Below are 17,203 nucleotides of genomic sequence, written 5' to 3'. Positions count from 1 at the left end.
TTGTGCACTCTACTCTTCAACTCTGTGTAAACGAGGCATAGGTCGGCACCCAGCGAATGTGGAGATGTGCAAGGGGATGTAAAAGTTTTGTGACCTGCATGTAAACAAGGTGTAAAGAATGTGTAAACTACATGTAAACTGTGTGTACAGTACAGGTACATGTGGTGTAAATTGTCACATGCCTCCAGAACATGTAAACTGAGTGGAGACTCGGTGTAAAACACCCGTAACCCTAATTTAAAGCATGTGTAAACAGGTTGTTCACAGTGTGTAAACGGCATGAACACTGCCAGGCATGTGCAAAGCTTGTGTAAAGATGGTGGAGCCAGGGGTAAACATGGCAGGGCAGGTGCAACTGTGGTGTAAAGCCTGTGTATGCAAGATGCAAAATCTGTGCAAAACCTCTGTAATAGGCTCAGCTCTGGCTGAAGCCTTGTGAGCCGCAGTGGGAGGGTGACGGCAACAGGGTGTAGACGTTGTGCGAGGCAGGTGTGACCATGGGGGACAGACCATAACCGTGCAAGCCAAGTGATAGCGCAGTGTCGGACACAAGTAGTGCAGGGGAAGCCCCTCCCCTCCCTGTTTGCACACTAGCTCGTGCACAGCCCTGCCTGGCTCCTGACTTCTCCCAGGTGGGGGATGGGAGTTGGGGGGATGTCAGGATGCAAGACCCCTTGAGGGGGACGGAGAAGGCCAGGCCAGGAGGACGAGCAGGGAGGAATTCGGTGCAGGTCCCAGGGCCTGCAGCAGCTCCCCTGAGGAAGCCAGGCCCAGTCCAGAAGCCAGGCTAATGGGCAGAGGGGGCGGGGCACACGGCTCCATTCAGTACCTCAATGTTGGCAACACCCCTGGGAGCAGCCAGAAGACTCGTTGTGTAAACCGAAACCAAACCAGTGCAAGAAAACACTAAAGAGCCACTTTGTCTTCCATCCCCACCGGGTCTGGGACATGGGGGGACTCCAGCCCCCGGCCCCCCTTGTGTGATCCGCTCAGTTTTCCTTTGACCAAAACACCCGGTTTAATTTATTTGTCAAACCACCATGGGGCGGGGGGGGGGGGGGGGGGCCCTGTTAGAAACTAACCGAGAAAGAATTCACGATGCTCCCGTCCTTTTTCCAATAAAACGCAATAAAAGCAGCAACAGAGGCGTGGCCTGTGGTATGGGGCAGGGCAGCTGGGGGAGGGGGGAGGGGTGGATGGGGGGTCACATGCCCGGGGTGCTGGAGCACCAGGGAGAGGCTGTGGGGCAGTGAAGAAAAGAGCAGCCCACAGCGCCCGCCCCTCACATGTGGGACACAGGCAGCTGCGGCGGGGGGGGGGGGGGCGCACCCCAGAGCTGTGCAGGGCGCTGGGACCTGCTGGCTCAGGCACTTTGTGGCTCAGGGGATGATTTTTCAGCACGGCTCAGCCCTTGCCCCGGACGCCTGGGTCCCTCCCCAGCTCTGGGCAGGGGGGTCTAGTTGCTAGTGCTGGCTGGGGTGAGAGCTAGAACTCCTGGGTTCTGACTGTAGCTGGTGACCCTACACTAGCAGCCCCCGCCCACCCTGGGCCAGTCTGGGGCTGGTGCCCCGGTGAGGGCCAGGCCCTGTGCCCAGCTCCTGGCCAAGCCCAGCACCAGCCCCAGTTCCTGCTGATCACGGCACTGCTTTAAGAGCAACAGAAATGACTGATGGGGCGGGCTGTGGGTTCCCGGATGCCTGGGTCCTCTACCCAGCTCAGGGGTGGTGGAAAGGGAAGGGGAAGGGAGACAGGGTGGGGGAGCCAGGAGAGTTGGGGGCTGTTACATGTTTTGGTCTGCCAAGCCTCCCCTCCTTTTGCTGGAGCCCTTGAGTCCTGCCCCCAGCAATCCACCTGTGGGGGGGCTCTCCTAACGCTCAGCTCCCCCACCACCCTGCCCCAAAGAGCTGGGCTCAGCCCTTCTCTCCCTGAGGCCCTACCCCACCCCCGATTCGTTACCCCCCTCCTGACTCGGGTCAGCCCGCCTAGGGGTCACTCGCTCCTGGGGTGGGGGACACACTGCAGACGCGAGGCTGCCAGGCTGGAGGGGTGCCTACCCTTGTACAGGGGGTGTGGCACGCTGGCATTTAGGGGCCTCTTGTGGGAGGGAGGCCGAGCTGGGGGGCAGTGTGGACTACAGCCAAGCAAACACACCCACAGCAGGGCAGCTCCAGCCGACTGGGCACTTTCTGGCCTTCATGTCATGGGGAAGGGAGTTCCACAGGTTAATGGCCATTAACCACAAATGTGCCCCAGCCCCACCATAGCCCCTAGGGTCCAGGTTGGGTTAGAGAGCCAACAGCCCCTGCTGCCGCCAAGCCAGGCTCCCTCCCTGACCTGCTGGACAAGGGGCATGAAGTGGCGAGAAAAGGGCCAGAAAAGATGTTATTGAAAATAGAAATTGTCTTGTGCGCAAAAAAGCTCAACCCCCGTAACCCCTCCGCCTTCTGCCCAGCCACCCGCTGGCACTCGCCTGGCTGCGCTCCAGCCAGCCAAACCAGACGGCATCCCTGCTGTAAGAGGCGGGGGAGGATGGACAGAGGGGTAGTTTGGGGGCCATGGACCTACTTCGCTTTGCCCTCCCCCTTCACTGAGGGCTAAATCAACAAGGGCCAGGTCCCACCCTCCTGTGCACACCAAGGAAGACAGGAAGTCCCACCCCATTTCTGGCCAGTCCCCTCACAGCAGCCAAGGCCCATGGACCCTCCTGGTGCCTGTCAGCTCTGGGAAGGTGGGGGGTCCCAGAAGTGCCCGCTGAGCCGCTCCCTAGGCAGGCTCCATCCATGCTCTACACTCCTGGGGTCATGGATGGCGATGCGGCTCTCCCAGACTCCTGGCTCCCACGCGGATCTCCTGCACCGGTCACACCTGCGTGGCGCTGCGTGTAGTCCTGGGGCTGGCCCCACGGGCCAGAGACAGGGGCCCACAGCTCCTGCTGTCTGCAGGGCATCCGGGCTGGGAAGAGGAAGGAGAACGAGAGATGGACAGTCAGGGATCCGAATCGGGGCTCTCCCCTGGCAGACAGTGCTGGTCCCGGTGCCCCAGGGTTGCACTAGGAGGGGCCAGGCTGCAGGGGGTCTGGGGATTAGTGAGGGTGCTGGGCTGTAGGGAGCTGTTGCAGGGGGCAGGTTTGGGTCTGAGGGGGCACTCTGCGGCAGGAGCAGGTTCGGTCGGGGGGGGGCTGTGCGGCAGGGGGAGGGCCAGGCGTACCTCAGGAGCGTGGGGATGCAGGGGCAGGGTTGGGCGCACCTCGGGGGGGCCGGGGGCAGGGTTGGGGGCATGGGGTGACGCAGGGGCAGGGTTGGGGGGCCGGGTCGGGGGCACGGACTCACCCCAGAGGCGGGGGGGCCGTGGGTGCGCAGATGCTCCTCGTAGCTGATGGTGTACAGGTTGCTGTCCCCCCAGAAGCAGCGCGGGGTCCCCCCGGGGGGCTCGATGGGGTCCGACTCTCTCCCATTGGGGAACTGGAAGAGCGAAGTGCTGTCAACCTCAGCCTCACCATGGGGAAACTGAGGCACGGACAAGCTATTGCCCCTGCCCCCAGCTGGCCCCGCCTCCCCACTCACCTGGCGGGGCAGGTAATGGTGGTGGGACTCTGGTGCTGTCAGGGGCCTCTTCTCCCTCTTTCCTAGGACGGAGAGAAGGAGTCCGATTGGCTGGTGCCAGGAACACCCAATTCTCATTGGCAGCTGGTAAGATCACTGATCCTTGCTTCTGGTGGGCTGGTGCTTGGGCAGCCCTCCTGCAATCCTGAATTTTGATTGGCTGGTACCAGCCCCGCCCCCAACTGAACCTGGGAATTCTGAGTGGCTGGCGCTGGAAGCCCCAACTGGACAAGGGCAGAACCACTGTGTCTGGATTGGTCAATGCCTACGGGCTCCGTGGGTGCTCATTGGCCAATGACCACAGCCCTTGTTCCTGGTTGAGCAGTAGAAGCCACTGAACCCATCCTGTCATCTGATTGGCTGACAAGAGACTAATTCAGCCTTTCAGCAGTGATTGGCCATCTAATTAACTCCACAGCTGTACCTGCTTGGCCAACTGTTACTCCAGCCTCCCCTTTGATTGGCCAGTGTCTGGGCAAATCCCACCCCTCTCACTTGATTGGCTCGTAACAGCTCAATGATCATCCTGGCCCCTGATTTGTCAGAATACATTTTAACCACCCCACCACTTGTCTGATCGGCGAGCAGCAGAGCAGTGATTCCAATCCTTGCATTTGATTGGATATGAGCCGCCCTTCTTCCCATTGGCTGGGACCAGGGTATCATTTCTACCCTTGCCTCTGATTGGCCAAGAGCAGCAGGGGGTTGGGGGGACCCAACCCTGAGCTCACCCCAGCGCCCCCGGAGGAAGAAGATCAGCAGCACCAGGAGGGCGAGAAGCAGGATCATGCCCAGGATTGAGCCCAACACGATGCCTGCGATGGCGCCGGGGCTCAGGGTAGAAGCTGCAGAGAGAGGGGAGACAGAGAACCCAGGAGTCCTGGCTCCCAGCCCCCTCCCCCCCCAGCTCTAACCACTAGTCCCCACTCCCCTCCCTGAGCCAGGAGAGAGCCCAGGAGTTGGGGCCCCTGGCTCCACTACACTCACCTGGCAGGAGTGTCTGGGTGTGGCTGGGCTCCCCGGCCTGGGCTCCCAGTAGGGGCAGCAGGCGGAAGACGTAGGTGCTCTGAGGCTGGAGCCCCCCGACAGTGCTGGAGCGAGTGGCGCCCCCCAGCTCCTGCAGCGTCTTCCACTCCCCAGCCGCCCGTGCTGCTGGCGCCCCCTGAACCTGGATCCAGAAGCCAGTGACGACAGAGCCCTCAGGCACGGCCCAGCTGAGCGAGGCCGAGCTGGGCTCCGCCCCACGTCCCAGGTGCCAGCTGGCGATGGCAGGACCTGTGGGGAGGAGGGGGTTAGAGGGAGGATCCTGTGCGCCCATGTACAGGACTTCTGGGTCCCACCCCCAGGCCATGAGGGGACGAGTGGTTACGGCCGGGCAGGCGCGGACTGGGAGCCCGGACTCCTGGGTTCTCACCTGCCAGCGTGAGGTTACTCTCCTGCCAGCCCAGCGGGTTTTGGCAGCGCACCGAGTAGCTGCCCAGGTCCTGCGGGGCTGTGAAGTTGCTGATGGTGAGTTGGGCTCCATCGGCGCTGAGCTGGTACCGCCCACCTGGGCCCAGCGAGGCCCCAGCCCGGGCCCAGCTGATCTCCACCGGCCGGTAAGTGCCCTGGCACTGCAGCTGCACCAGCACTGGGCCCTTGGGTGCCAGGGAGGCCTGGAACGAGAGAGAGACCCCCGAGGGCGCCTCTGGCAGCGGGGGCAGGGATTTGCCAAGTACTTATCCTGCTCCATTGTCCAGGTCCTTCCCACCCCAGGATGCTAGCCCCGCCCACAACATCCTGGCCCCTCCCCCTGGATGCTAGCCCTGCCCACAGCATCCTGGGTCCCTGCCCCACATCCAGTGGGTGGACTTTAGCTCCACCTTAACACTCCCAGCCACACCCACTGGCTGTTAGCCACGCCCACCTTCATACCCCACCCTCTGGGCATGGAAGTCTCACCCCATTAGCTCCTCCCCCCATCCACTGTGCACCACTCTGCAGCCCAGGGCCCCCCAGGGTGCCAGCCCCTCCCCAGAGCGAAGCTCAGGGTTGCTGCCCCAGTGCGGTGATGCCCCCTCCGGACCAGGCTCTTACCAGGCGTCATGCTGCAGTTCCCCTCGGCTGCGAGGTGTCTCCCCAGGCAGGTGACCCGGGTGCCATTGAGGCTGGCTGGGGGGGACGTCAGGGTGTGCTCCAGGGTGGGGCCAACCCCCTGCTCCTCGCCCCCCGGCAGCCCTTGCAGACTCAGGCTGGGGGCTGGGGAGCCTCCCAGCCAGGAACAGCCAAACCGAAGGGCTGTGCCATTGCCTGCCAAGTCCAGAGAGCAGAACGGGGAGCCAGGGGGGATTTCTGGGGTGTGGAGAAGAAAGAGATGGATCAGCCCCATAGCCCCCCCATGGCTGAACTAGCCAATCCCCTTCTGGGGCCAGGCGGGAGCCATGTCCCCAGGGGAAGGATGGGGCACTCACGGATGACGGTGAGGCTCAGGGTGGCACGGAGGCGGTGCTGGGTTTGCGGGTTGCTGGCCAGGCAGGAGTAGAGCCCAGCCTGGCTGAGCTGGACCTGGGGCAGTGTCAGGTTCGGCTGGGAGGGGACCAGGGGGTCGCTGGCATCGGCCAGGCTCCAGTAGATCTGGGCAGGCGGGTCCGATGTGGCCCGGCAGGTCAGCGTCACCGAGCTGTTCACCAGCACGTAGCGCCAGGGCTCTGGGTTGCGGTCCGACGAGACGCTGATCACGGGGAGCTCTGGCCCATCTGGGAAGGGAACCGAACCACATCTGAACTGCAGCAGGGGGCAGGGGGACTGGCAGCTCCTCCTCTGTCCCCGGGGGCCCCACCAGCCCGGGTCCCCCAACAACATGGGCCCAGCCAGCCCTGGTCCTCCCCCATGACCCCCAGCCCAAGGCCCCTTACGGAGCTTTGAGATTAATATGGAAAACGTCGCAGCCACCAGTCTGTTTGCACCGAACCTTGTGCCCAGTGGGCCGAGGGAGGGGGCTGCTGAGTCCGTTTCCACGGCTCACACGCTATTACACGGCCCAGTACCGGCACTGGCTCCGGACTTGTATTGAACGCCTGAGTTTCGGGGTTGGCAACCTTCCTGCTCAGGGGGAGCCGAACCTGCCGGGCAAAGGGCCTTATCCGGGGCCAGTCCGCCTCGGAGGAACTGGGCTGCGAATATGCAAAGTGTCCGACGGGCAATGGCCGGTTGCCTGTAAAGGACACGGACAGGTGACCTGCCCATAGGACAGGCCCCATCTCAGACACTTCCACAAGGCAGAACAATGGACTTCCCTCCCTGTGGGCAAAGGGGCCCTGAGGTTCCTCCTGACTCCAGCTCTTCACTGCAGGCGCCTCCCTGCTAGGGGTGGGGCGGGAGGATCGCCGGCCGGGATGAAGGGCGCACTGCAGAGACCTCCCGGAGAGCAGCTCGTTCCACCTGCTGCAGCCTTGAGTCACGGGTAATCTGACTGCTGAGTGTTCACCGCGGGGCCGTGAGCCGGCAGCGGCGCCGTTTGAAAGGCTGGCTGTCGCGTGGCCAGCGGCTGCAGTGGGACCCGCTGCCCCACAGCCCTGGTGGCTGGGGCGTGGGACCTCCAGCAGAGTCCGAGCGGCTGGAGCCTGAGTAAATTGATCCTGGGTGTGGGAAGGGGGTTAAGCCGGGCGGTGGGGGGCAGTTGGGGTCTAAGGCTAGGGGGGTGGGGTGGGGTTTGGAGCTGTTTTGTGTTCAGCCCCAGGACGGAGGAAATCGGGGCCGTGTGGCCCAGCTGCAGACGGTTTGGCCGCCCCGGCTTGAACCATTCGACTCTCAGTCTTTCGTCTCTGTTTAACCAACGTGCAGGCGTCGGGTTCTGGCAGCCGGGCGGGCGAGACCTGGGGCGTGCATCGCCCTGGGGCATGGCTGCTCCCGGGGACTGGAAGAACCTGTTGGGATTTGGTGGCACAGCTTTACATAACCTCTGGCTGGCGCATGGAGGGGCTGGGCCGGGCCGCGGCCCCAGGGTTGGCAGAGGGAATTGCAGGTGTGACTGGCTGGCCAGCGCGGCAGCCGACATGTTCTGTTTGGCGTTTGCAGGAAGGACCAGTCGGGGGCTGTCGGACGCCCTGTTGTGACAACTCGCCCTGGTTTGGCCGGAGAAGTCTCCAATATTACACATGCAAACTCCATATGGGTGGGCCCAGCCAGCCTGGGGCTCCCCTCCATCCATGCGTGGGCCCAGCCGGCCCAGGGTCCCCCCCATGGGCCCAGCCACCCAGGGTCCCACCTGTCCCGCCTGCACTCACAGTAGACGCGGACGTTGGCGGTGCCGGTCCCACTGCTGAAGGGGTTGGACACGGTGCAGCCATAGGTGCCACTGTCGCTCCGGTTGGGCTGGCTGATCTGGAGGCTCCCAGCCAAGAGCCGGTACCGGGGGTTCTGGGCCAGGCTTTGCCCCTCCTTGCTCCAGGTGACGGTGCCCCGCACAGGGGTGCAGGTCAGAACCGCTGACACGGCGCCTTCAGCCACCTCCAGGGAAGGGGGCGTCACGGAGACGTTCCCTACCAGCTCTGCGGGGGAGAGAGCCCAGGTACCCTGAAGCCCGGCCCCTCTCACCACTCCTCCGCGCTCCCCTCCCAGGGCTGGGCCCAGAACCCCGGTCTCTGGGCCGCCCCCACTCACCGTACACCTGCACCTGGACTTCCCCCCTCCACGTCTGGCCGCCCAGAGGGAAGACCTCCACCACGTAGGTGCCAGTATCCTGGAGGACCACAGGGACGATGGAGAGCCCCCCGCCTTGGGGGTCCACATGGAGCCGGCCCTGGTAGGCCTGGGCCACTTCAATGGAGCTGTTGGGACCCAGGCGTCCAGTCACCAGCGTCATCTGGTTGTTCTGCCACACGATGCTGGGGGGTGGCTGGGTCAAGGGGTAGGAGAGCGGGATGGAGAGGTTCCCCCCGAGCAGCACGGCCAGGGGGCTGGGGGGCAGCTGGAGAGGGGCAGAGAGGGCACAGCCTGGGCAGGGGGAGGAGACAGACGGGGGCTGGTTAGTTCTCAGCTTTGCCCCACCTACTGCACTTCTCCCCACCGGCCCACTGCCCCCACCCCAGCGTGGAGAAAGACACCCCCGTGACCCCCTCTGGGCATCTGACTCCCACACCCCCCCCCTGCCAGCCCCACTGACAGCGGTGATGGAGGAATAAAACTCAGGAATCTGGGCTCCCAGCCCCCTGCCACTGTAACCACTAGGCACCCCTCCTCTCCCGGTGCCACAGCTGACGGATAAGGGCTGAGCTGGCAGGGGCTGCAGGCTGGGAGTGAGGGGCACGGGCAGGGCTGGGGGACAGGACCGGGCCCGGCAGGGGCTGCAGGCTGGGAGTGAGGGGCACGGGCAGGGCTGGGGGACAGGACCGGGCCCGGCAGGGGCTGCAGGTCGGGAGTGAGGGGCACGGGCACAGCTCCAGCCAGAACCTTTTCTGTCGCAGTGACCTTGGTGAGTGGCTGGTGCAACGCCCGGGCCGGTCCTCGGGCTGGATTCAGCACCCTGTGCCCCACCCCTTCTTCCCCCCAACACCCCCCCAACCCCTTGAGTCAAGGGCCCAGCTGCTTGCAGCCAGGGGAGCAGGAGCCATTGATGGGAGCAGCTGCCTGGTCCCAAAATAGATCAATGCAGAGAGAAATCTGGCAGGTCAGCCCTGCCGGTGCCCCTCACTGCCAACCCCCAGCTCCTGCCAGCCTAGCCATGGGCACTGCCCTCCCCCGCCCTGCCGGTGCCCCTCACTGCCAACCCCCAGCTCCTGCCAGCCTAGCCATGGGCACTGCCCTCCCCCGCCCTGCCGGTGCCCCTCACTGCCAACCCCCAGCTCCTGCCAGCCTAGCCATGGGCACTGCCCTCCCCCGCCCTGCCGGTGCCCCTCACTGCCAACCCCCAGCTCCTGCCAGCCTAGCCACGGGCACTGCCCTCCCCCGCCCTGCCGGTGCCCCTCACTGCCAACCCCCAGCTCCTGCCAGCCTAGCCACGGGCACTGCCCTCCCCCGCCCTGCCGGTGCCCCTCACTGCCAACCCCCAGCTCCTGCCAGCCTAGCCACGGGCACTGCCCTCCCCCGCCCTGCCGGTGCCCCTCACTGCCAACCCCCAGCTCCTGCCAGCCTAGCCATGGGCACTGCCCTCCCCCGCCCTGCCGGTGCCCCTCACTGCCAACCCCCAGCTCCTGCCAGCCTAGCCACGGGCACTGCCCTCCCCCGCCCTGCCGGTGCCCCTCACTGCCAACCCCCAGCTCCTGCCAGCCTAGCCATGGGCACTGCCCTCCCCCGCCCTGCCGGTGCCCCTCACTGCCAACCCCCAGCTCCTGCCAGCCTAGCCACAGGCACTGCCCTCCCCAGCCCCATTAGTACCCCTCAATCCCGACCCACAGACCCCCTGCCAGCCCTGCTCCTTCATGACCTGATCATTGGCCGTGGCAATTTCCTGGTGCCCAATCTTACCTACAGGTTTCTGTAACAGGCTTTTCCTCCCCTCCTGTCTTCTACCAGAGCGGAAAGTCCCCGTGTTCTGTTATGCCTGGCTGGTTGCCAGTTGTCACCTCCCACCCCAGAGGCGGCTGCAACACCACCCCAGGTGAGCCATCCTTATTCAATGTTATGTGTGGCTGCCCCACCCTGCCCCAGAAGGGGCTGCAGCCTCACCAAGCGAGCACTCCCTGTGCGGCGTTGTGTGCGGCTGGTCCCCAGCTGCCCCACGCCAGAGGAGGCTGCACTTCCATGCTGGAAGAGCCCCAGTAGGCTGCAGCCTGGAGCCTGTGTTCGGCTGGCGGGGGTGGGCTCGGCGCTCCCCGCACATAGGAAACGTGAGCCACAGCTATGCTCCCTGAGGGGTCGGGGGCGGGGGGGTGCCCGGACTCCTGGGCTCTCTCTGGCTCGGGGTGGGGGCAGACTCCTGTGTTCCCCCTGTGGTTCTGTGTGGGTGGGCGGGGGAATTGGGAGCCCGGACTCCTGGATTCCCTCCAGGCCCCGCCCGCGGGGGTCACAGGGACTGGGGCAGGAACCGGCCTCCGGTGACTCCTCCCGGAACGCGTCGGGCCCGCGTCCCGCCCCCCACTCACCTAGCAGCAGCAGCAGCAGCAGCAGCAGCAGCACCCCCCCCTGGGGGGGCCCGGTCGAGCGGCCCCGCAGCGCCGCGGCGCAGGTGAGCCGGTACCTGCCGGCCATGGCTCTGCCGCGGGCGGGGCGGGACAGCCCCAGGCAAGGCGGGGGGCGGGGCTGGCAGGTGAGGCCGGACTCCTGGGTCCCGCCCCTCCATCCGAGAGGGGAGGGGAGGGGACCGGCCCAGTCCCCGGGGCAGCTGCGGGAACTAGCGCCAACCCCCAAGGCCCTGTCCCAGCACCAGCCACCACGCCCCCAGCAGCGTTACAAGCGGCTGCTCCCCACCCGAGGCAGCTGCACCTGCGGCCAGCCAAGCTGCCGCCCCCAGGGGGACTGTTCACCCCATACCCTCCCCCCAGCCCACTCCTGCCCCCCACACAAGGGGACTCCAGCCCCGCTGCAGGGTGGGGGGAGGGACCAGGAGCAGCCCAGGCTGGACTGCTACCCGGGGTGGGGGAGGGGGGGAGACTGAGGTGCGGGGTGCAGGGGCCCTTGCCCCCCAGGGGCTCTGCAGCACCCAGGTGCTGGAGGCAGGGCCCAGTAATGACCAGGTGCAGCTGGGCTGGGATCCCCCTTCACAGTCAGCAGCAGGGAGGTCCCCCAGGGAACAGGGGAGCTGCCCCCTTTCCAGCTCCAAGGGGGAAGGAGCCCACAGCCTGGCCCAGCCCCACTCTGGGAGGTGCTGCACTGGAGGGTCTGGGGGGCTCCACCCCCCCCCACTGCCAACCCTACCCTTGGCCCCACCCCCTCCACTTCCCCCAGCCCCCCCGCCAACCCCCACTCATCCCCCCTCCCCCTGGCCCAGGGGGTGTAAGTGGGGGTTGGACACAGGACAGACGGACAGGACTGCTTCCACGAGCCCCACAGGGTTTATGGTTCCTGAGTGCCGGGGCGGACGGAGCAGCGGCTCCGGACAGCCGGCAGGACGAAAGGCAGCCTGGTTACAAAGGGGGGGCAGCACCTGGGCCCCGGGAAGGGGGACCCCCAGGGCGCTGCCCAGCTCAGCAGCAGGAGAGGCGGGTGCAGCAGCTCCAGGAGAGGCTAGAAAAGAAAAGTCACAGGGATCAGTGGGGGGCAGGGACACCAGGGTTCCCTCCGCAGCAGGGCTGGACTCTGATCAGGACGGGCAATTGGGAGCCAGGACTCCTGGGTTCTCTTCCCCCAGCAGTGTGTGCAGGGGGAAGCCCCCACCCGTGCCCAGCCCTGCACTCACCCGCTGGGGGCTCAGACCAGACCCCCCTCCTTCAGCTTGCCCACGAGGTCCTCCACCGTCTCCACTTTGAGGCCAGCCTGGCGCTGGGGAGGCTCCTCCACCCGCTGCACCCCCAGCCGGGAGCTGAGATCGACCCCCAGGTCTGAAGCCTTCAGCACCTCTATCTTCTTTTTCTTGGCTTTCTGGGGAGACAGCCAGGCCTGGAACCCAGCAGCCCTGGCTGCCAGCCCCCCTACTCCGACTGCCAGCCCCCACTGCCCCCCCACCCGAGCCAGGCCCAGAACCCCTGGCTGCCAGCTCCCCAGCTCGGACCACCAGCCCCCACTGCCCCCCCCCACCCGAGCCAGGCCCAGAACCCCTGGCTGCCAGCTCCCCAGCTTGGACCGCCAGCCCCCACTGCCCCCCCCACCCGAGCCAGGCCCAGAACCCCTGGCCGCCAGCCCCCCAGCTCGGACCACCAGCCCCCACTGCCCCCCCCACCCGAGCCAGGCCCCCAGCTCGGACCACCAGCTCCCCCAAGCCAGGCCTGGAACCCAGGAGCCCTGGATCGCAGTCCCACCCCCTCTAACCACTAGGCCCCCCCGCGTCCAGGGTAGAAGCCAGGCAGCCCCAGGCAGGGTGTGCGAGGGGTGCGACTGGCTGGGCCTGGCCGTCCTGTGCCTGTCCCCCCGGGCGAGTGGGAGGCTGGGAGATGCTCCATAGGAACATGCCGTTAGCGCCAGGCCAAGGAGGCAGGTCCCCGACTGGCAGAGGGAGGGGTCGCAATGGAGGGGTTTGCAGCTCACCCGCTGCAGGCGTTGGGGGATGGGGCAAAGCCACAGGCTGAGCAAAGGGGGTGCTGCGGCTCAGCTGGGCCTGTCCCTGCGGAAAGCTTTGTGCCTGCTGTGCACAGTGGTGCCTGCTAGCAGCTCTGTGGTGGCAGCCTGGAGGGGCACACGGCTGGGCCCTGGCAAAGCAACAGGGGGGAAGACAGCCCAGGCCAGGGGTGGGGGGGAAGGGGGCTGAGCCGTGTCCTCATCCCAAGTTGCCCCCCGGGATCCTGTCAGTTTTGCAGCTGTTCCACCCCAGAGGAGGCTCCATCTCCGCACTGGATGAGGTCCCCGTTCAGCCAGCCCCTGCACTGCCCCAGAGGTGGCTGCATCTCCCAGCTTGCGTGGGGGCGGGTCGTAGTGGAACCGGCTCCTGGTCTGCCCTCACCATGATGTTGGGCAGGGTGGCGTATCGGGGCTCGTTGAGCCGCAGGTCAGCCGTCACCAGGGCTGGCAGCCTGAGACGGATGTTCTCCAGGCCCCCGTCGATCTCCCGCTCCACCGTCAGCTGATCCCCAGCCAGCGCCAGCGCTGAGGCGAAGGTCCCCTGCAGGGCCCAGGGGGAAGGGTTAGAGAGCCCCCCTTGTCTGCAATCTCCCCCAGATCCTCCCTCCTCAGTGCCCCCATCACGTCCTCTCCCCGCCAGGATCCCCTGCCCCCAGAACCCCCAAGCCAGGCACCTGGGGCCAGTCCAGCAGCGCCGCCGTCATCTGCCCCGTCTGGTTGCAGTCATCGTCGATGGCCTGGGAAGAAGGAGACGAGTCAGCCCTGGGCCCCTTCTCATCTGCCAGCACCAGGAGCCTCCGGGGAGGGAACCAGCGCTCCCTGGAAACTGCGCCCACCGGCAGCCACCCAGGAGGGAGCCAGGTGCGACCCAGCTGATTGGCAGAGCCTCCACTGCGGGCAGACCGTCTACTGGTGGTGCACAGCCACACAGGTGCCAGTGCACGTAAAGTTTATTCTGCACATGAATGGGCAAAATGAGCAGGAACCCTGGACTGGGGCAGGGAAGAGCAAGTCCAGAGCCAGGGCAGGTGGGATACCAGGGGAGATGGGCCCGTGGGTCTGCACTGTGGAGAGGGGGGAACAGGGAGCAGATGGGATACCAGAGTAGAGGGGTGCATGGGACTGAGCACAGGCAAGGAACTCACCTGCTTGCCCAGCAGCACCAGGCTGACCCCTTCCCTCTTGGCCAGCGCTGCCAGGATCTTGGCCACTTGTAAGGGGCCGAAGTGCTCATACTCCGGGGCTGGGATCTCCACGTGCACCCCCCGGTCGGCCCCCATGGCCAACGCAGTCCGGATGGTCTCCTGGTGGGGTGGAGCTAGAATTCAGGGGCAGACCCTGCATGGCGGCCCAGCCCAGACAGTCGCCCAATCATGGGCCTGACCACACATCAGGCTGCTGAAATGGGGAACGACCAATGAGGTGGCGGGTAGGGGGAGGTAGCTGGGTTGGCAGGAGCTGTGGTCAGGGGGGTGTTGGCGTGCGGGGGAGCTGGGCTTGTGGGGGCTGCGGTTGGGGGGGGAGCTAGGCTGATGGGGGTGATGGTGCTGGGGGGGAGCTAGGCTGGCAGTGGCTGGGGTAGGGGGGATGCTGGTGATGGGGGAGCTGGGCTGGCGGGGGCTGCGGTCGGGAGGGGTGTTGGTGCAGGGAGGAGTTGGGCTGGCAGGGGCTGGGGTCGGAGAAGTGTTGGTGTGAGAGGGAGCTGGGCTGGCGGGGGCTGGGATTAGGGGGGTGTTGGGCTGGTGGGGGATGTTGGTGGTAGTGGAGAGCTCGGCTGGCAGGGGGCGTTGGTGCAGCGGGAGAGCTCGGCTGCTGGTGGCTGGGGTAGGGGGGATGCTGGTGATGGGGGAGCTGGGCTAGCAGGGGCTGCGGTCGGGAGGGGTGTTGGTGTGAGGGGGAGCTGGGCTGGCGGGGACTGGGGTTAGGGGGGTGTTGGGCTGGTGGGGGATGTTGGTGGTAGTGGGGAGCTAGGCTGGTGGGGGCTGCGGTCGGGGGGATGTTGGTGAGGGTGAGGGAGCTAGGGTCAGGGGGTGTTGGTGCAGGGGAGGAAGCTGGGCTGGCAGGGGCTGTGGCCGGGGGGGGGGGGGGGGGGTGCCAGCTTTAGGTCAGTGGAGGGAATAGGTGCTGAAGGGGCTGCAGAACCAGGCCAGAGCTGGGACTGAGTTGGTGGGAGGAACCAGCCAAGCCAGGCAGGGACCCAGGCTCAGGACCCAGGCTGGGGCTCCCCCCTTACTAGCAGGGCTGGGTGCACCCCAAAGCAGCTGGGGGAAGGGGAGTCCGGTGGGGGGGGGGCGGTACCCGGCACTGGGGCGGCCAGGGAGGAGGGGTCCCGCGGGGGCGGGGGGGGCGGTACCCGGCACTGGGGCGGCCAGGGAGGAGGGGTCCCGCGGGGGCGGTACCTGGCACTGGGGCGGGCCGCAGCTCACCACCACGACTTCCTGCAGCAGGTTCCGCTCCCGCAGCCGCACGGCCTCCTCCAGCGCGATCTCGCAGAAGGGGTTCATGGAGTGTTTCACCCCGTCCGTCACCACCCCGCCGCCGTCCGGCCGCACCCGCACCTGCGAGCACAGCGTCACGCGGGACCCCGGCGTCCGAGCCCCTCCCCCGCCCCCTCCGAGCCCGGGACCCCGGCGTCCGAGCCCCTCCCCCGCCCCCGCCGTGCCCGGGACCCCGGCGTCCGAGCCCCTCCCCCGCCCCCGCCGTGCCCGGGACCCCGGCGTCCGAGCCCCCCGCCCCCGCCCCCGCCCCCTCTGAGCCCGGGACCCCGGCGTCCGAGCCCCTCCCCCACCCCCTCCGAGCCCGGGACCCCGGCGTCCGAGCCCCTCCCCTGCCCCCGCCGTGCCCGGGACCCCGGCATCCGAGCCCCGCCCACCTTCACGGCATAGTCTATGACCCGCTTCACCCCAACGAGCGCCCGCAGCGCCGCCATAGCCCAGTTCCTCGGCCCGACCACGCCCCCTTCGGGCTCGGAGACAATTAGCGCGGGAGGGAGGGGGGGAGGGCGTGGCCGCAGCCCCGAGGTTCATTAGAGGAGGGGCGGAGCCCGGCGGCGGAACCAATCAGAGTACGTGAGAACACCGGGGCGGCTCAGCCAATGGGTAGTTGGCTTGTGGGTTACGCAGCCAATCACAGAAGGAGACGCTCTACCCAATGAGAAAAGATCGACTGCGGGCGTTACGACCATTCAGCGTGCGCAGTGAACGGGTAGAGGGGAACCGACCCAATCAGAATAGGAATCAGTGTCCAGGTCGGCCAATCAGAGCGTTTATCCAGCTGCCCAATCACCATATGCGCTGAGTGGGCCTCAACCAGGGGTCCAATTGTCGCGCCGCAAAGAACCTCGACCCGATGGGTGGCGGATCACGTGAGGACGAGGGCGGGCGCCCGGCTGGCAGTCGTGAAGGGCGGGGCTCTGTCGCCCCCTGGGGGACATTAACGGGGCTGCACCGGCCTGGACCCCCGAGACGCGCCCCCTGAGGAGGGAACCCAGGCGTCCGGCTGTGCGCCCCTCCCCCAAGCCGAGTCCGTTCGCTGCCTCGGGGGCTCCCACGGGGTGACCCCATCGCCCTATGGCAGCCCCGGGACACCCACCTCCGCCCCATCCCCCAGAGCTGTCCCTGGCCGCGTCACTGCGAAGGCGCGCCCGCCCCCACCGCGCCGGCCGTTCTATGCGGCCGTTCCCAGGCGCTGCACCCCAGAGCCGGCTGCATCCCAGCCCGGCCACGCGTCAGGGTGTGAGGGCGCGTCTCGGGCTGGCAGACGGAATAGCAGCTCTGCTTGGCGGGACACGGCCGGTACACCATGCGCGGCTGTGTCCCCCTGTGGCCAGTGGATGGCGCCCGCGCTCCATGCATGGGGCATTGATCGCCGAGAAGGGGGAAGATTTGGGGGAGCTGCCCCCCTGCACTCCGGGCGCCCTTGGGGGGGGGGTAGAATGGATCCTCCTTCTTTCAGCTACATCCCCCCGTCTCACCGCCCCCGATGACGGAGCATGCGGGACCCACCACCGGCCCACTAAAAGGTGGGTTAACCCGTGGGACTTCCCGCCACGGTACCAGAGTGGGGTCGACCCGACGCCCCTACCTCGCTGGCCCTGGAGGGGGGAGCAGGCCCACAACCAACACTCCTTCCACAGCCCCCGGTGCACGACAGCACCCAGGGCCCAGAGCCGGAGCCAAGACTTGATGACAGCAGACACGGCCAGCAAGAGGTGGCCAAGCAGGAGAGACAGAGCCCAGCTGCCCCCATCCTGGAGCCTGGCTGAAAGCGCTGTGGGGTGAAGTCGTGGGGGTGCCCACCCGTGGGGCTGCGCAGGGGTAACTCCCAGGACTCTCTGCCACTGGGCATTGGCCAGGTGTTTCTCTGGGTTAGTTCTGGTGGTCCCCACCCCTTGCTCTAACCAGGCCTTGACTCCCATGGTAACCCAGGGTCCTAGAACCCCCGAGCAGCCTGCTGCCCACCCTCCAGTTCAG

General features: G+C 66.6%; 2 protein-coding genes across 5 annotated transcripts; both read right to left on the bottom strand.

Moving 5' to 3' along the window:
• Nucleotides 1-1,058: 1,058 nt before the first annotated feature.
• VSIG10L (V-set and immunoglobulin domain containing 10 like) lies at nt 1,059-11,366 on the bottom strand. Of its 4 annotated transcripts, none has more exons than XM_074981238.1 (11): nt 10,664-11,363; nt 8,244-8,576; nt 7,868-8,131; nt 6,053-6,337; nt 5,679-5,933; nt 5,017-5,289; nt 4,590-4,877; nt 4,334-4,447; nt 3,564-3,625; nt 3,330-3,461; nt 1,060-2,952 (listed from the first exon to the last, which is right to left on the bottom strand). In XM_074981238.1, exons 1-11 carry the CDS (start codon nt 10,767-10,769, stop codon nt 2,860-2,862), a joined length of 2,205 nt encoding a protein of 734 aa, XP_074837339.1. In that variant the 5' UTR covers nt 10,770-11,363; the 3' UTR covers nt 1,060-2,859. The 4 variants fall into 4 exon arrangements, with proteins under 4 accessions (XP_074837341.1, XP_074837342.1, XP_074837339.1 ...); XM_074981239.1 differs by having other exon boundaries at nt 4,590-4,770; nt 10,664-11,362; XM_074981240.1 differs by lacking the exon at nt 4,334-4,447 and having other exon boundaries at nt 1,059-2,952; nt 10,664-11,366.
• Nucleotides 11,367-11,549: 183 nt separating this feature from the next.
• ETFB (electron transfer flavoprotein subunit beta) lies at nt 11,550-15,717 on the bottom strand. Its single transcript, XM_074980961.1, has 7 exons — nt 15,604-15,717; nt 15,131-15,289; nt 13,877-14,035; nt 13,406-13,468; nt 13,114-13,272; nt 11,917-12,098; nt 11,550-11,744 (listed from the first exon to the last, which is right to left on the bottom strand). Exons 1-6 carry the CDS (start codon nt 15,658-15,660, stop codon nt 11,928-11,930), a joined length of 768 nt encoding a protein of 255 aa, XP_074837062.1. The 5' UTR covers nt 15,661-15,717; the 3' UTR covers nt 11,550-11,744; nt 11,917-11,927.
• Nucleotides 15,718-17,203: the final 1,486 nt, after the last annotated feature.

The sequence above is a fragment of the Carettochelys insculpta genome, chromosome 30 (assembly GCF_033958435.1).
Source record: "Carettochelys insculpta isolate YL-2023 chromosome 30, ASM3395843v1, whole genome shotgun sequence".
NCBI lineage: Eukaryota > Metazoa > Chordata > Testudines > Carettochelyidae > Carettochelys > Carettochelys insculpta.
The sequence above is the reverse complement of the archived record's forward strand: the minus strand, read 5'-3'. Positions and strand labels throughout refer to the sequence as shown.